Below are 19319 nucleotides of genomic sequence, written 5' to 3' on the forward strand. Positions count from 1 at the left end.
GGCGCTGAAGACCGCTGAATTTTTTCAGGGGCACACAGGGGATTACGATCTTTTATAATGGCACACAGGGAAAAGTCTCAAAAAAAATTGAAGTTCTGAATGGAACCATCTCTTAAGTTTAGGGACTGCCAGAATGTTTTACTGAAAAAATTATTAGATATGTAGCAATAAATTTGTACCTACTGCCTTACTGGCAACTATAAGAGAGAAAAATCTTTAAAAACATAATAAATCTTGTTGTTCAATTGCTGGTTTAGCTAATCAGAATTGGGTGCCAAGAGTTAAACTCTTTAAGTGTGAGACACTATTTTGCTTTTGCGGATCACAACACACACTAGCATGTATGTACGCAATACTCACCCATATAAATACACGCACACGTACAGCATACGCTTACGGGCACCTTCACTTATTTAGCTTTGAGGAAGAATTCTTGAGGCATGAGACTATTATCATGGCTACATGATGATGCTACTGGTGGAGGGAGAGAAGTGTCAGCTGTTGCCCCGTCCTCTACAATGAACACTGCAGCCATGCCCATGGACAAATGGAAATCATAGTGGCAATGCATGAACCACATCCCTGTACAACACAGAAAATTAGATCAATAGGGTGTTACCTCGGCACCAACAATGACAAGTGTCTGCGTTGTACTATGTAATTCTAAAAAACAATACGATATTATTTGTATGGAGACTCTAATTTCAAAATATATTGTCGCGTGATGAGACTCTAATTTCAAAAAATAGAAAACCCTTCAATACGATGGCGGATGAAGATAATTTTTATATGTAAATTGTAGACCTCGATGAGATCTACAACTTTGTAGTTTTGAGTTTTTTCATTTGAGGACAGTAAGATGCTCAAAAAAATAATATAAAATTCCAGCACCATAATAATCACCAACTAGTGCTTGCCACACTAGAGCACTAATATATTATTTGTATGGAGTTAAATGAAAATACTTTTTATACCAAAGTTGTAGCTCTCAATGAGATCTACAACTTTGTAGTTTTGAGTTTTTTTATTTGAGGACGTTAAGATGCTTAAAAAAATAATATAAAATTTCGGCGCCTCCTGAAAATATCAAAAGTACTGTTTATACGCAAAACCGTCCAGAAGGATGAAAGTTGAACTTTTTCAAGAGTTGGAGGACCAAAGTTATCCGGTTTTGAAGTTCGAGATTGAAATCTATACTTTGGCGATAGTTGGAGGGTGTAAATTATACTTTACCCTATATATTTCTATCGGAGTGTTTCAGTGCATTTAAAATTCAGACTACAAGCTGAATCGGATATTTGTATGGAACAGTAAGCTAGTTTGCACCCCACCAGACTTATGATTGTCATCACAAGAATTGTAAAAATTCTTCCTGCTACTCTCCAAATAGGTTGAATCCAAACTTCAAAACTGTAATGTTGTGTGTGCATGTAAGGACGCGAGAACATTGTGTAAATAAAATAAAAATAAAACGTGTGTGCACGGACCTGGATTGTCGGCGACAAATCTGACGGCGACCCAGCCGAGCCTGGGGACGAGAACAGTGTTCCTCACCGGCGGATCCACTAGGTTGTACCTCGCCACGTCCCTCGCCGCGTCGTAGTTCCCAAGCCCCTGGGCGAGCACGAACATGTCGTGCCCGTGCAGGTGCATCGGGTTGGAGTCACCCTGCCACATGGCCGTGCTCTGGAACACCACCTCCACCACGGCGCCGTGCCGGAACCGGCGCACCACCGTCGCCCTAGCCGTCGGCTCCAGCTCCTCCTCCTGGGGCCCCGTCGGCATCAGGGCGCTGTCGGTGAAGTTGAACATCCTCGGTGGCCCGTCCGGAAGCACGGTCACCATGTCGTCCATGCTGCTTGTGTTGCGGTAGTACGCGTCCAGCATTGAGGTCTTCAGATCAGGCAGCTCGAAGGAGACGTTGTTCATGGTCGCCACGCTGATGGTCTCGTCGCTGTCCCCCCTCTTGCAGGACTGCTGGCCTCGCCGCCGGCAGACGGATCCGAGCCCGAGCGTGACGAACATACGCTCGTCCACCTGCGCCGGTACTGCTGGCAGGTGCTGCGCGTGTCGCCGGCGCAAGCTGGTCAGGTTGCCGCGGAAGTAGAACGACGTCATCATGTCGAACTCGTCGGGCATCTCGGGCGCCACTGGAGCATCATCGGATCTTGGACGACGACGACGTGAGCTCAGCGCTCCCGCCGCGCCATTGCTATGGTTGTGGTTGCTGCTGTACTTGTACAGCACCGTCGCTCTTGTGGAGAACGCTGGGATCTGGGGGTCCGGCGGCGGCGTGAGGATGGGCTTGGCGACCATGTAGTAGGACCTGTCAGGGGGCGCGTCGGCCACAACCAAGGCGTCCACCGTCTCGCCGGGCGAAATGGCGAGGATGTCGGTGCTGTAGGGGTTCACGTAGTTGGCGTCGCCGGCGACCACCGTGAACTTGTGCCCGGAGATCCTGAGATAGTACTCGGAGAAGAGGGCGGCGTTGATTACTCGTAGTAGGTATGTCTTTCCAGGCTCCATGTCCAGCACATACCCATCTTCCACGGCTCCTTCACAGTTGAAGAGATCTCCAAGCTTGCCATTGATGGTGGATGCACTGGGCTGGTCATCGAGGAAACCATGAACGAAATCCCTGTCCATCTGTTCAAGGTCCATCTCCCACCACTCCCCTGCCATTAACACAAGACCGCATGAGCAAAACCAGTTCAAACATGTTCATATCATAGATGATCTATAATGTGAAATAATTCATGAACCTATCACGATGGGGACCTCCTTATGAGGCTTCGGAAAGGGATATGAATCGACGCCGCCATGTCTTGGCCGGATGATGAGGGCTCCATGGACGGTACCACGGAGGCTGAAGACATGAGCGTGCCACCACAGCGTTCCTTCCTGCCCGGCGACGTCGAACCGGTAGGTGAAGTTGTGGTTGGGCAGGATGGGGCATTGGGTGATCATTGGCACGCCGTCGGCCCAGCAGTTCAGCTGCTGCTTCACTCCGTGCCTGCAAGGGAAAACACAAAACAAAAGATTCAGGAAATGGAACTGATGAAAAAAATGCAAAATCAAAAGCGTGACCATGATGACTTATTTTGTTAAAATGAAATGTGGTTGAAGAGTTGTACATGTGGAGTCTTTGGATTACATACCAATGTATTGTCATGTTGTGGGGTGACTGATTTACAACATGAACTGTTATTGAGTCGCCTTCAGTGGCTTCTATCATCGGCCCCGGCAACTGCCCATTCACCACGGTGACCAGGGTCTCCCTGCACAGGTGTGTCATCCTCATCTGGCTCACCTACATATACACATGCAGGTTCCTACAAATCAATCAAACCATACAATGGCTTGTTAAAAGTTCAGAACGGCAGTGCTGATTCAGAGTTTTCAGAAAAGTAGCAAATGTGCAGGCCAAATTGAGCCATGAAGAAGCATTGGTTACCACAAAGGTTTGCTCGATGAGTGCCGCGGATGCTCGTGTACTCATGGCGATGAGGATGAAGAGGACCGCGGTGACCGCTGCAGCCATAGGAGAGAGGTTCCAGCTCTCCATAGAATGCATCTCTGTATGGTTTGCTGTGCAGTGTACATAATACATGTATTGGAAGGTACTAGCTAGGAGTAAAAGTTAAGTGGCTGCGTTGACGAAGAACTAGACAATCTTGTATGCATGTGTGCCAGTTGAATGCGTTGATCGAGATCGCACATCATTAATTGTGTGTCACTGGAACAACCGGCAACAGATTCAGTGTTTCTGGTTACCTGTGGACTGCCTCGTGGTATACAATAGCTTTTAATCCATCGGTAAAAAAACAAAAGTCTAATTCTCACTTTTCAAGGAGCCAAATACTTTTAATTAACCAAAGTTATATAAAAATTGCTAACATTCATAATATTAACTATTAGATGAATCAATGAACTTATTTACATAGTAAATTTATTTGAAGATATAAATATCTATGTTATCTTTATAAATTCAGTTAAACATAAGAATTTTTTTGACTTCGCTCAAATATAGAATTGCTTTTTTCTTTTGGCATCGATGGAGTATTTCACTATCCAAGTGTGGATCTGATGTATTGCTTGACGATGCATGTCTACTTTCGCATAGACTTTTTTCCACTTCTTTTTAAAGAAAAAGATAAGCTGCATGGGTTAATGGATCTGATCAGCAACAGCTGATCTGGTTGCATTGGATCACAGTAAGACGTGTTGTTTAAATGAACTGCGTCTATCTTTACATATACCTATTGCTATAGCTATATCTCCATATACATATCTATATGAAAATCTATTTATCTATTTATATCTTCTTTAATACTAAAACAAATATTGATTATTATGTTGTCCATCCTCCACCTCCAAAGTTTTTCCTATGTTATATGTGCCTCCCTCCTTAGGAAGCAACGACTGGTTTTCGGTAGAAAACTGGAAGCATAAGGAAAAAGATGTTATAAAAATAACGATAAATAATAACAATAATAAATGTGAAATTAAAAGGAAAAAAGCGACATCATGGACCTCTGAACCCTTGACCTTTCCACCCGGAGGAGGATTCCCACCGTCAAAATCACTACCCTAGTTATCGACATCACCGCCGGTTTAAAATCCGCCTTCACTGCCGGATACCGGCAGTGACATGTCGACAGTGATGCTCGCTGGCTACTGCTGCTGGTGCTTCACCCGGCAGTGATAAGGTTTAGAAAAACAAAAAAAAAAGCAATCCAACAAGCATGCTGGCTGGAGCATGCTCGTTACCGCCGTTGACGCCACCATGCTCGCTGGCTACCGACTCCACTACATCAAGCATTTCATCCAAGAAAAAATTCATACATTACAAATAAAGGACGGATTCAACACATTAGAAAAACTCATCCCAACATAGCAGGGTGGAGGCCGGATCCGGTGGCGTGGAGGTCAGATCCAGCCTCCCCACGGCAGCACGTCACCGCGCTGGGGTGGCCTCGTGCCCGCACGTCACTGCCGCGGCCTCCATGGGTCCGCACCACATGCTCGAGCACCTCCGACGGAGATGGCTGAGCGTCCTCCATCTTCACTCGAACGGCGCCGCCGCGGAGGTGATGGGGAAGAGCGGGAGCAGGCATGGGGGCTTGGCGCCGCTCCTCGGGGATAGGTGGAGGAAGAAGCCCCTCTCCGGCAAGGGATTCGGTGGAGTGGAGGCAGGTGTGGTGTAGAGGCGTGGGGAGATCTAGGGAGGAGGAGATAGTCTATCGTCCGGCTTGGGAGTTGGGAGGCGTGTGGAGTTAACTGTGATAGATAAAATTTTTGGGTCCGGAAGTATGCATCAGTGCCGGTTTGATAATTCAACCGACGGTGAATAGACATCACTATCGGTTTGTATTAACAACCGGCAGTGATGTGGTCCTTCAATGTCGGTTTTAGTCTAGACTCAATTATTTTCTTGTTTTCAAGCTCGGAAGCATACATCACTGCCGGTTCTCACGAATCCGACAGTGATGAGGCCGGCAGTGATGTCTAAATCTGTAGTAGTGAATGTTATTCCAATTAAACTTGTCACATTATAACCTCATTACATTACTACAAACCGATTTCAAGAGACATTGGGTTGGATTGGATTGACAAAAACGGGTGCATTAGTATACTGCCTCTAAAAATCACCTAAGGCTAAATTTGGCAAATCCAGCCTCTGTAAATCAATTTTTAGAGTAAGCCCCTTAAAATGTCTATCTTTGAAAATAGTTCTATTTTTAGAGATGGCCATGCTAAGAGGATCACGTTTGAAAAAGAAACACATGCCCATTTAGCTACCAAACCCTAGAACACCCCATTTTTTTGTCCTAGCCTCATCTCTCTCTCGTTGTAACTCTGAGCACCCAAGAGGGGAGGTGAATTGGATGTCTAAATTCAAACTTAAAATCTAGGGATCAAAATAAACTACCATTATATAAACCATAGACTGCGGTAGAATGATATGCACTAAACATTTTTCTAGTGTGCTCTATTTAACCCACAACCCACAAAGAGTTTTGCAACCTAGAGCCGGTCCTATCAACTATAGCCTATAATTAATCTGGGAAGGTAATTAATGGACGTCACACAGGTAAAGAACAAGTGGAGGTTAATATATATGGTAAGTAACTAGCTCAAGTAAGAGAGGGAAAACTCCTGAAGTCGCGATGATGTATACCATAGTTTTGGTTGCCAAATTGTAACACATAGTCCACGTTTTAGATACACTAAGGTAAGCTCCTGATCATAGTGATGGATTTGCCACACAAGACTTCCACCCACTAAAAGCTAATGTTGTGAGTCAAAGTGTTACCATCACAACCCGATTGTTCTTGTCACCTTAATACTGATATGTACACTATGAAGCTTCTCCACATGAGGTAGAGGGTCTCTGCATCCCCTAAACACCGATACGACACCACTCCACACCAAGAACGGATGGTCGCCAGCTCAAAGGCTACCACAACTTCACCGGAAGGTCACAAAGATGTCAAGCACTCTAGATCACCATGATACAAGGGGAACATGTCCCAATCCCTCAAAACTCTCAAGATCTATGACCTAAGCTAGTCTCATATTGATGTACTCTTCAATGTTTTATGAGGGTGGATGAAGTGCAGAAATCCTTGCTCTAACTTGTAACACCCTTGCGGCACTCCAACACACTCAAGGTAGTGAGGCAACCCCATATATCTATGCACCACCGGATGATCCATTGGGTGGTTCCAGATTCTGCACCATATCATCTGGTAGGGTATATTTCTCAGTTGACTATTGAATCTTTACTTACTAACATTGATCCCTCCTTACAGGAAGATTCGATTCCTTATCCTTTGTTCCCCACGGTATCATTCAGAATCACTAGGTGGTCCTAGATTCTACATCATATCATCTAGTAGGGTATATTTCTCAGTTGACTGTTGAATCTTCTCTTAATAAAGTTGAACCCTCTTCGTCGGATGATTCACTAACTTATCCTTCATTTTCCACCGTATCATCCAGCGGGGTTGAAGGGTCGAGATGGCGACCAGAGGGAGGGTGAATAGTCTTTTCTAAAATTAATCACGTCAGCTAACCGATACAAGTGCGGAATTAAAACTATCGGTTTAGCCAAGACTATACCCCACTATTTATGTTCACTAGCACCTTGCAAAGATAACAATTATGCAACAAAGGTGCCGGGCTAGTTAGAGCTCTCCTAAACAATTCTAGGAGCAAGGTTACACAAACCTATGACACTAGTACTTTAAGCAACAAGGGAGCTCGTACACATGCTAGTAAGCAAAAGCACAAAGCTAACAATGCTCACTAGCAATGCTTAATAACAAGGCAACCAATGCCTAATTAGAGAGCGCAAATACTTAGCTACACAAACTAAGCAATGTGACTAACAAGGTTACTAAAACCAAATTAGCCATGCAAGGGAGTTACTTCTATGCTACACAAGCAAGAAGGTAATTAGCAAGCTACACAAGCTATCTAATTACAAGAGCAACTACACAAGCTTAATATGTATAAAAGTAATTGCAAGCTTGTGTAATGGGGATGCAAACCAACGGGAAGAACAAGGTTGACACGATGATTTTTCTCCCGAGGTTCACGTGTTTGTCAACACGCTAGTCCCCGTTGTGTCGACCGCTCATTTGGTGGTTCGGCGGCTAATTAGCATCACCCGCTAAGCCCGCACATCGGGCGCCGCAAGAACCTACCCCTTGAGTGAGGGTAGCTCAATGACACGCTTTACTAGAGTTGCTCTTCGCGACTCCCGCAGGGCGAGCACAATGCCCCTCACAAGCACTTCTCCGGAGCGCCGCACAAGCTTCTTGCGCGCTTCGACGGAGACCACCACCAAGCCATCTAGGAGGTGGCAACCTCCAAGAGTAACAAGCACCACCGGCTTGCAACTCGATCACCTAGTGCCACTCGATGCAACCTCACGATACAATCGCACTAGAATTGCTCACTCACACAATCGAATGATCACTATCAAGTATATGTGTGATGGAGGGCTCCCAAGCACTATCAAGCATGGACACATAGTCCCCCAAGGTGCTCAGCACCAGCCATGGCCGAAGGCCACTTCTATTTATAGCCCCAAGGGCTAAACTAGCCGTTACCCCTTCACTGGGCAACGGTCGGGCCGACCGGACGCTCCGGTCGTGTTGACCGGACGTTGGACCTCAGCGTCCGGTCGCTCGCAGACGACCACGTGTCCCGATTCCAACGGTCACTTGACCTGACCGGACACTCCAGCTTCAACTGACCGGACGCTGAAACCCCAGTGTCCGGTCGTTTCCAGTAAGCTCCCGAGCATGACCGGACGCGTTCGGTCGAACGCGATCGAACGCAGCCAGCGTCCAGTCACACTCCAGCTACTGTGTCACCGTACGTCAGCCTGACCGAACGCAGCCTGCCAGCGTCCGGTGCATTCAGATCCAGCGTCCGGTCAGTTGACCGACGCCAGCATCTTCGCGACCAACTCATTTTCACTTCTAACCTCTTCACCCTTGCTCAAGTGTGCTAACCACCAAGAATTTGCATCCGACGCAATAGAAAATAGGCATTCTATTTTCCCGAAAGCGCCGAATCCTTTGTAAATGTGCCAACCCTGCAAACACCACCTCCTTTGTAAATGTGCCAACACCACCAAGTGTACACCACCATGTGTATGTGTGTTAGCATTTTCACAATCATTTCCCAAAGGATGTTAGCCACTCAACTTGCCACGCCACTCGATCCTAGCGACAATGCAAAGTTAGATCACTCGAGTGATACTAGATGACCGATATGCAAACAAGTTTGCCCCTCTTGATAGTACGGCCATCTATCCTAAACTCGGTCATAAACTTCTCTACACACCTATGACCGGTGAAATGAAATGCCCTAGGTTATACCTTTGCCTTGCGCATTCCATTCCATCTCCTTCAATGTCGATGCAACACATGCACCAACACGATCAACAATGATATGATTCACTTCATATCATCACATGATCATATTGGTTCATCGATCTTGACTCTACTTGCTCTTCACCGTTGCCATCGTCCATCGGCGCCAAGTCTTGCTCAAGCTTCACCGCCACGTGGTCCATCACTCCAAAGCCTTCGACTTGCCCTTCATGCTTGCAACCGGTCCATCAAGCCAAGTCTTGTCTTGATCTTCTCCACCTTGATCACATGACTCAATGTCATGTCTCATGTGCATTTAAGCTCCTTCATCATCACATGTGTGAGCTTTGCAACATCTCCAAGCCATTTTCACCTTCATGGCATATGTTGCTCACACACATGTACCTGTGGACTAATCACCTGTGTATCTCACATAAACACAATTAGTCCACCTAAGTTGTCACTCAATTACCAAAACCAAACAAGGACCTTTCAGGGGTTCCAATCATTTATCTTGAACATTGCCATGGGTTTGATCTTCATCAGATGATCCATCATGTTGCTCCTATGCAACACCGTATCGCATAGTGGGGCTTGATCTTCAAGGTATTCAACTATGCCAACTCTCTGATGTGCTCTGGATGATCCAACATGTGATTCATTTCTTCACTGTATCTGTAGCACCCCAAGTCAAAAATCTACTTGAAGCCCAGCTCCTCACGTGGAACGGGCCCACATACTTGTATCAACTCTTACACTTGCCCTCGCTTTGTGTAAAAGGGTTAACATGGAGGTGAAATATTTGGAATGACAAGGATTATAAACTAGCCCTCACCATCCTAAACTTCTCTAAGGTGGTAGAAAACCCACCAACTATAACTCATCATGTACCACATGGGCCAACAACACTTCTAATGGGATGGGGTGATACATTCACCCCTCTTAAAGGTTGTCACCCTTTGAAGCTCACTACATACGCAGGAGATGTCCAAAACCACCCCTTGGTACACTGGTGCAGCAAGGCTTTTTGCTCCCGATTGAGAAACCCCTTTAGTCCTGGTTTCCTAACCGGGAGCACCAATCCGGGACTAAAGGTACCCTCCTTTAGTCCTGGCTTGATGCCCGGGACTAAAGGGGGACCTTTAGTCCCGGTTGGAAACACCAACCGGGAGTAAAGGGGGCCTCCAGGCCTGGCCAGGGACCGCCACGGGGCAGGACCTTTAGTCCCGGTTGGAAACACCAACCGGGACTAAATGTCCCTCTTTTTTTTTCCTTTTTCTGGTTTCTATTTTTGGTTTCTTTTTCATTTAATGATTAGTTTTGATATTAAAATACATTTTCAAATACGCTGCTAATAGTAATATATATGTGTACTTCGCACGCGTAAGTTTTCGTTCGAACTTTGTACATAAATAACAAACGAATATACGTGTACATGCAAATATATATGATGATCATATATATACACACGTTATTTTATGTACATATAATATGTGCATATATATATATATTACAAAGGTTTGAAATATAAATTGTTTATGTCCTTAGCAATTCACTCCTCCAGATTTGGCATCCACGTTTCGTTCGGGTCATTGTAGAACTCGTCGTTGGGGTTGATGACATGATCATTTAGAAATCCTGCTATAGTCTCTCGAATTGCTTTAAGTTGGTCAAGTCGTATGACTCTTTTCCTCAACCATTCGGTCTTCAATAAAAGTTAAAGGAAAAAGTATTAATATATATATATGTATGTGTATTGCTCATGTAATTACTTATAGTACAAATGAGAGCAATAAAGAAATTGTAAATATACGATCAAAATAATATAAAGGAAAAAGTATTTATATACGTACTTTGGGTTGCTCTTCAGGAGTTCTCTTTGAGTATGCCATGATGAACTCACAAACATAGTATCCGCAGTAGTTGTTACCCTGCTCCTGCCTTAGAACCCACTTTTACGACAAAAAAATCAATTAGGGTGAATTGAAATCATCATATGGTGTTAATTGAATATAAATGTGTAGTTATACTACTTACTTTGTGTGCGATTACACCCAGTGGCGCTTTGCAATGTTTCATTTTTTGTTCCTCAATGAACCTTTTCCAAACCCTGCTCCCAATAAAATAAAAAAAAATTAACCTTTAATAATTGTTGAGAGATCGACGCCATTATATATATATATATGTTGTTATAGAGAAACTAAATTAATTACCCTTGTATAATATCTATCATGTCTTGATACTCCGTTTGCGGTTTTCTCAACGAGTCTAAGATTTTCAATCTACTATTGGCCATATCGATGACCATCAATATCCAGTGATTGTTGCATAAACATATATATATATATATGTGTGTGTGTGTGTGTGTGTGTGTGTGTGTGTGTGTGTGTGTGTGTGTGTGTGTGTGTGTGTGTGTGTGTGAGAGAGAGAGAGAGAGAGGTAACTAGCTAGTAAGGAAATATTGATGTCCCATATATATGATCGACATTAATTACTTATAATAACACTCACTTGAAGTTGTAGGGGAAGAGTATTTCCTTCTTGTCGCGTTGGTTCACTAAGAAATTCATGAGATTTCTCTTAGGTTGAGGCTTATAATCCTTCGGGGGGTTAGGGTGTTTGTATACGATATACGGATCAATGAACCCAACATCATTATCCTTTCTCTTTCTAAGTTCTGTCATCTCATATCTGCATACATGAAAATTGTGAATATATATATTGTGAATATATAATAAAGAAATTGTGAATATAGTAGAAAATAATCACACTTACAGACAATAGCAGCTAATGAGACTTTTATCGAGAGAGTCCAGATGGCATAGTTGGTGTAATTCTGCAAGCTCGACATAGATAATGTCATTGCCATGGAAGTAATGGTGGTTTCTAATTCCGACAGAAAGATAGATTTGTCCTGCATCAGATGCCGACATGTACCACTCGTTTAGCAGGTACATTTGCGTACCTAGTTCACCTAATTTCTCTAGGTTGTATAGACTTTGGCCTGGTACAAATTTCTTGTAAGGACCCACTTCCAAAGCAGATGGTCCTTCAGCGAGCACTTCGGCAAGGTTCAAACTAGTTTCCTCATAAAACCGAAGAAACAACTCATAGCCGCCTACCTCCGCCACTAAGTTTAAGTTTGAACCATATTCGTTAGGAACGACAAGGGGGGGATTGATTGTTGCGTTTGTTGTCCGAGTTGTGCAACACCTTTCCCTACTCTCTTCTTTTTTTGCGCCGCCTCATATGACTTGGTGAGAGAGCGGTCATAGTCTGATATCGGTTGTTTCACGGCGCTCTTAAGAGAATCCTGTTTTTTTTGTTCCAACTTCTTTCTTAGCTGATCTAGAGGTAGGAAGAAGTATGATGGCTCTGGGTTCTCCCTCGCTCGTCATGCCTGTTTTGCACCTTCAAAGAAATCTGTCACTTCTTTTTATACTGCATCCTTTAATTCCTGTTTACTTTTCTCATAAGATAGTTTTTGGGGAATAACTGGATGAGTATTTGCTTTCTGCTTCTTTGCCGGTAGGCAGGGCAACGACTTTGTTTGCGGGGCGGACCTCTTAGGGGCTAGCTTCCTTGGAGGTGGGGGAGGCATTGGAGACTGCCTTGGAGGCAATGCAGACTTTGGAGGCGGCGGAGGCGTTGGAGACCTCGGCGGAGGAGTTGTGGACTTCCTTGGAGGCGGCGGAGGAGTTGGAGATGGTGGGGTTGCAGCAGTGCCTTCGAAGGCATCATCATTGCCCTGAGCACTATGATGGTCGGGAGAAGCAACAGCTGGACTTTGGTTGGCGGAGTCCCTACTTTGTGAGTACAAAAAATAATGAGATATAAGTAAATGCTTATTATTAGTCATGCCCATAGAAAATTATCAAAAAAATGTTTTGTTAACTTTTGTCCGCACCTAATGTCTGCTGACGGTGGAGCAGACGCCCTAGGGATAATGATGTAGCGCTTGCGCCATAGTATATATGCCTTCTCTGCTTCTCCTAGAGTCTTCTCTCCATCACCTCCAGGAATGTCAAGAGCTAGATCCTCATAACCTTTGCTCACTTTATCCACTGCGACCCTAGCATATCCAGGTTGTATTGGTGCCCTATGGATTCTTGGTGTCTTGGTAGGGTCTAGAGGAGTAAAAACACCGACAGCGACCTTGATTGTGTCATTCCCCCTTGGAACATGTAGCTCAATTGATGTCATTGGAGTAGTGACATCATCCACGGGGAAGCGCAGCGCTACATCATCTTGCTTTGGCAGCTCAGTGGAAGCGCAGCTGCTTTTCAACTGACCAGGGGGGCTAATATTAACATTCATTCCTAGCTCTGATGCCTGCCTCTGGGCACTCATTGCTATCTGCACTTGCTTTCTGATTTCTTCCTGCATTCTTGCTTCCTTTGCTTTTTCTCGCTCCTTTGCTTCAAGCACCATTTCCTCCAACATTGTCACCCGCGCTGCTTGCTCCTCCTTGATTCTCTGGCGGCTTCGGTAGGTTTCCCTGTCATTAGGGAAACCAAGAACCCATGGAGTGTTGCGTCCTAAGCCTCTGGTTCGACCAGTGTGTTCAGTAGTCCCAATGGCATACGTCAGCTCATCCTTCTCTCTATTGGGCTTGAACACACCAATCTCTTTAGCTTCTATAGCAAAAGCCAATCGGCGTGCTGCTATTTCAAGTTTTTGCCCATACACTGCCAGGCCGGTCTGTGGGTCGAGTCTTCCCCCATGATCGAAAAACCAATTCTTCGAGCAGGGGGCCACTTGGCTGATTCTGGTTCGATCCCCTTGGCAATAATGTCTGCTTCCATTTTTTGCCACTTCGGAATGGCAGTATCGTAGCCACCTAATCCCATGTCATGGTGGTATACCTTTTTTCAGGCATTCTCTTGGTTCCTTCTCACCCGTGCCTCACCCTCTGCTGATGTCTTGTACTCTACGAAATCATTCCAATAGGGCCTCTGTTTCGAGATTGGGCCCGTAGCAGTATTGAAATTCAGCGTTTCGTTCTTCTTGATGTATGTGTTGTATAGGTGTTTCTTCCAAGTCTGGAATTGTGTGGCCATCTTCTTCATTGCCCACGATCGAACTAGCTCCTTCAATTCATCATCGTTGATATCATCATAATCATCCGCTTGCAACGTGAAATGGGCAAGGATATCATTCCAGAGCAAATTCTTGTCAACATCAGAGACAAAACTAACATCAGGCTCGTTGATCTTTTTCTTCCATTCACAGATACTGATCGGAATTCTGTCCCTTACAAGGTACCCACATTGTTCCATGAATTTCCTTTTATGTGGACCAAGTGGTTTGCCTGTCTCGATGTTGAATTCCGATATTATGTACCGGCCCTCTAGTGGTTTCTTCGGTCCTCGAACATTTTTGCTCTTCGCCGTTGTGGTCGCCGATCCAGAGGGCTGCATATAAAAAAATAATAAATAAATATCTTTTGTACACAGAAATATATACAATATTCACATATAATATATATTTAGTATATATACCTTGCCTGTATTTTCTTGAAAACATTTTCTTGCTCATTTTCAAGAGCTAGGTATTGACTTCCGTCATCAACATCCTGCTCACCAGCATTGGCAATAATATTCATCATTTCTTCCTCCATGTTGTCTCTCGGGGCAGCCATATCTAACAAATTTAACAAAATTTAAGTCACATATATAAACAAGTCATATATATACAATAAGTCATATACAAATTTATCTAAGTCACATATATATAAACAAGTCATATATGTAAACAAGTCATATATGTACAATAAGTCATAAACAAAATAAATCTAAGTCACATATATAAACAAGTCATATAAACAAGTCATATATATAAACAATTCATATATGTAAACAATCATATATGTCAACAAGTCATATATGTAAACAAGTCATATATGTAAACAAGTCATATAAACAAGTCATATATGTAAACAAGTCATATAAACGACGAATTCGCCCTAGCGAGAATGACAATTCGCTCTAGCGAGAACGACAGGGCGAATTCATCGTTCTCGCTAGGGCGAATTCGTCGTTCTCGCTAGGGCGAATCGTCGTTCTCGCTAGGGCGAATCGTTGTTCTCGCTAGGGTATACAACAACGGGGCGGCGTTGCTCCGCATATACAACAACGGGGTGGCGTTGCTCCGCATATACAACAACGGGGCGGCGTTGCTCCGCATACAACACAACGAGGCGGTGTTGCTCCGCATACAACACAACGAGGCAGCGTTGCTCCGCATATACAACAACGGAAGATGACGAGGCGGTGAGGGGCGTGGCCAGCGGTGACGATCGACGTACGTAGGGGTCGGCGGTGATGGGCATCCGGAGGCGGTGATGATGAGGTGGTGAGGGGCGTGGCCAATGGCCGAGGCTCCTCCTCCTCCCTTCTCCTTGTTCCTTCTCCGTTCTCCTTCTCCTCCCTTCTCCTTCTTCCTTCTCCCTTCTCTCCTCCACCTCCCTTCTCTCCTCTACTGCCCTGTGGAGGAGCGGGGCTAGGGCTAGGACGGCCGCAGCAGAGCAGGGCCGGCCGCGGCGGAGCGGGGCTAGGGCGGGGATGACCACGGCAGAGCAGGGCCGGGACAGCCGCGGTGGAGTGGGGCCGGGGCGGGGACGGCCTGCGGCGGAGCGGGGATAGGCCGAGGTGGTCAGGGAGTGGCGCGTCGGCAAGCGCGCGACGTCGGGGCGGTGGGGCGCCGGTGCGCGTGCGGGCGCTCGCGAGGTGCGGCGTCAGCAGCGGATCGGACGAGCGGTGGTGGTCTGTTAGGGCGTGGCTCGACAGTGGGGAGGAGGAAGAAGAGGGGCCAGGGCGGGCGCAGGCTATATAAGGGAGAGGACCTTTAGTCCCGGGTGCCACCACCTGCCGGGACTAAAGGCCCATTAGTCCCGGGCCCTGTTAACGCTCGGGACTAAAGGTCACAACTTTAGTCCCAACTGGTGGTGGCGCCTGGGACTGTAACCTTTAGTCCCGGCTGGTGGTGGCACCCGGGACTAAAGGTTTTTGGCGAGCAACCGAACTGCAGTTTCGTTGCCCGCCAATTCATTAAGATTTTAATATATTTCTTTTTACACAAATGATAAAAGGATACTTAATTACACAGAAAATTAAATAAAAGACATAAAAATATTTAAAAAAATATAGATTCTATTTTGCTTTATTGCACACAGGAAAATTATGTGACCTAAAGTTTTAATTTTTTAACAAGTTTTAAAACACAATATAGTGTTTAAATTACTATTTTGATAATGCAAAAATATAGTGTTTAATTAAATTAAGAAAAACTCTTGTGTTTCGACTGGAAATTTATTTTCACATCATTTGAACATGACATAATCCCACCATCAAACATAAATTTGTTTTCACATCATTTCAACGAGACATAATCCCAACATCAAACATAAATTTGTTTTCACATCATTTCAACGTGACATAATTCAACATCAAACATAAATTCACAATTATTACATAATATCTCTAATACACATTATTGAACATCAATATATATATCAAGCGGGCACAGTAATGAACTTCTTGACGTATGTCCCTTGGTTATGATCGCGCAGTAACCATGGAGTGTCCTCATTGTTTAGCTGGATGCTAGGGTCTTTGTTCATAGTGAAGGGTGAAATTCAGTCACCCTTTTCATAATCTTCTAACATGTCTGACTTGTCTTCGATTCCGACGATGTTTCTTTTTCCTGAAAGAACTATGTGGCGCTTTGGCTCATCATTGATTGGGTGGTTGTCGTTTTTCCCTCTCTTTGGTTTTGTAGACATGTCCTTGACATAGAACACCTGAGTCACATCCTTCACAAGGACAAATGGTTTGCCTTTGTACCCAATATTGTTGAGGTCCACTATTGTCATTCCATACTGGTTGTCGACTGCTACGCCGCCTCCAGTCATCTTTACCCACTGGCACTTGAACAAAGGTACCTTAAAATGAGATGCATAGTCTAGTTCCCATATCTCCTCTATGCGGCCATAGTATGTTTGTTTGTTCCCACTAGGGTTGGTGGCATCTATGCGGACACCACTGTTCTGGTTGGTGCTCCTTTTATCTTGGGCTACTGTGTAAAATGTATTCCCATTTATCTCGTACCCTTTGTATGTGAGGATATGCCATGATGGTTGCCTAGCCAACAAATACAGCTCCTCATCAATACTCTCATCACCCTAACATTCTTTTCGCAACCAGTCGCTAAAAGTTTCCATGTGCTGATGCGTAATCCATGCTTCAGACTTCCCTGAGAACTCAGATCGGAGGAGGTTCTTGTGTGTCTCGATATACGGATCTACCAAGGAGGAGTTCTGTAAAACTGTGTAGTGTGCTTTATTGAAATAATCATCACCCTTACCAATATATGTTTTCTTCCCTAGTGTCCCCTTTCCACTTAGTCTCCCCTCGTGACGTGATTCAGGAACACCAATCAGGTTAATATCGGGAATGAAGTCAACACAGAACTCAATGACCTCCTCTATTCTGTAGCCCTTGGCGATGCTTCCTTCTGGCCGAGCACGGTTGTGAACATATTTCTTTAGGATTCCCATAAACCTCTCAAAGGGGAACATGTTGTGTAGGAACACTGGATCGAGAATAGTAATCTCCTTGACCAGATGAACTAGGAGGTGTGTCATGATATCAAAGAAGGAATGAGGGAACACCAACTCAAAGCTGACAAGACATTGAACCACATCATTCTATAGTTTCGCTAGATCCGTTGGATCGATTGCCTTTTGAGAAATTGTATTGAGGAATGCACATAGCTTCACGGTGGCTAGACGTACATTTGGCGGTAGAATTCCTCTTAATGCAACTAGAAGCAATTGAGTCATGAGCATGTGGCAGTCATGGGACTTTAAGTGTCCAAATTTCTTCTCTGGCACATTTATTATACCCTTTATATTCGAGGAGAATCCAGACGGTACCTTAATGCTATCTAGGCATTCAAACAAGTTGTCCTTCTCTTCTTTGCTAAGAGTATAGCTAGCAGGACCTAAGTACTGGCATCCATCATCTGTCTTCTCTGGATGCAGGTTGTCTCGTTCTTTCAAACACCGCAGGTCCTGTCGTGCTTCAATTGTGTCCTTAGGCTTCCCATACACGCCCATGAAGCCTAGCAGGTTCACACAAAGATTCTTCGTCGGGTGCATCATGTCGATCGCACTGCGAACCTCTAGGACTTGCCAATAGGGTAGCTCCTAAAATATGGACTTCTTCTTCCACATGGGTGCGTGACCGTTGGCGTCCTTCGAAATAGGTTGGCTGCCAGGTCCCTTTCCAAATATTACTTTCACATCATTGACCATATCGAGGATGTCCTCACCAGTTCGGTTGCGAGGCTTGGTCTGGTGGTCTGCCTTACCTCTAAAATGCTTGCCTTTCTTTCTTACGGGGTGATTTACAGGAAGAAATCATCGATGCCCAAGGTACACGACCTTGCGACACTTTTTTAAGAATATACCTTTCATGTCACCGAAATAGTACGTGCATGCATTATATCCCTTGTTTGATTATAATGCGTGCATGCATTATATCCCTTAGAGCTGGTCAATCATTGATTGTTACGAACAACAATGCTCGCAGGTCAAAGTGCTCCTGCTTGTGCTCATCCCACACGCGTACACCTGACTTGTTCCACAAAAGTAGAAGTTCTTCAACTAGTGGCCTCATGTACACATCGATGTCGTTGCCAGGTTGCTTTGGGCCTTGGATGAGCATCGGCATCATAATAAACTTACGCTTCATGCATAACCAGGGAGGAAGGTTGTAGATACATAGAGTAACAGGCCAAGTGCTTTGACTACTGCTCTGCTCCCCGAAAGGATTCATACCATCCGTACTTAAAGCAAACCTTAAGTTTCTTGCGTCACTTGCAAACTCGGGGAATTCTCTATCGATTGCTCTCCACTAGGACCCATCAGCAAGGTGTCTCAACATATTGTCTACCTTACGGTCTTCTTTGTGCCATCGCAACAACTTTGCATGGTCTCTGTTTCTAAAAAGACATTTCAAGCATAGTATTATAGGAGCATACCACATAACCTTGGCAGGGATTTTCTTCTTGGGACATTCGCCCTCAACATCATCAGGGTCATCTTGCCTGATCTTATACCACGACGCGTGACATACAGGGCATGCATCTAACTTCTCGTACTCCGTGCCACGGTAGAGGATGCAGTCATTAGGACATGCATGTATCTTCTGGATTTCTAATTCTAAAGGACAGACTACCTGTTTTGCTTCGTACGTAGTGTTGGGCAATTCGTTATCCTTCGAAAGCATCTTCTTTTGGATTTTTAGTAACTCCACGAATCCCTTGTCAGATACACCATTCTTTGCCTTCCATTGCAGCAATTCCAATGTGGTACCTAACTTTTTCTGCCCCGCATCACAAGTTGGGTATAGCAATTTCTTGTGA

At 44.7% G+C, this 19319-nt stretch overlaps 1 protein-coding gene across 1 annotated transcript; it reads right to left on the reverse strand.

Moving 5' to 3' along the window:
- Nucleotides 1-409: 409 nt before the first annotated feature.
- On the reverse strand, nt 410-3574 carry LOC136489491 (laccase-15-like). Its single transcript, XM_066486110.1, has 5 exons — nt 3455-3574; nt 3159-3310; nt 2763-3013; nt 1488-2675; nt 410-582 (listed from the first exon to the last, which is right to left on the reverse strand). Exons 1-5 carry the CDS (start codon nt 3572-3574, stop codon nt 410-412), a joined length of 1884 nt encoding a protein of 627 aa, XP_066342207.1.
- Nucleotides 3575-19319: the final 15745 nt, after the last annotated feature.

This window comes from Miscanthus floridulus, chromosome 10, assembly GCF_019320115.1.
Source record: "Miscanthus floridulus cultivar M001 chromosome 10, ASM1932011v1, whole genome shotgun sequence".
Lineage (NCBI taxonomy): Eukaryota > Viridiplantae > Streptophyta > Magnoliopsida > Poales > Poaceae > Miscanthus > Miscanthus floridulus.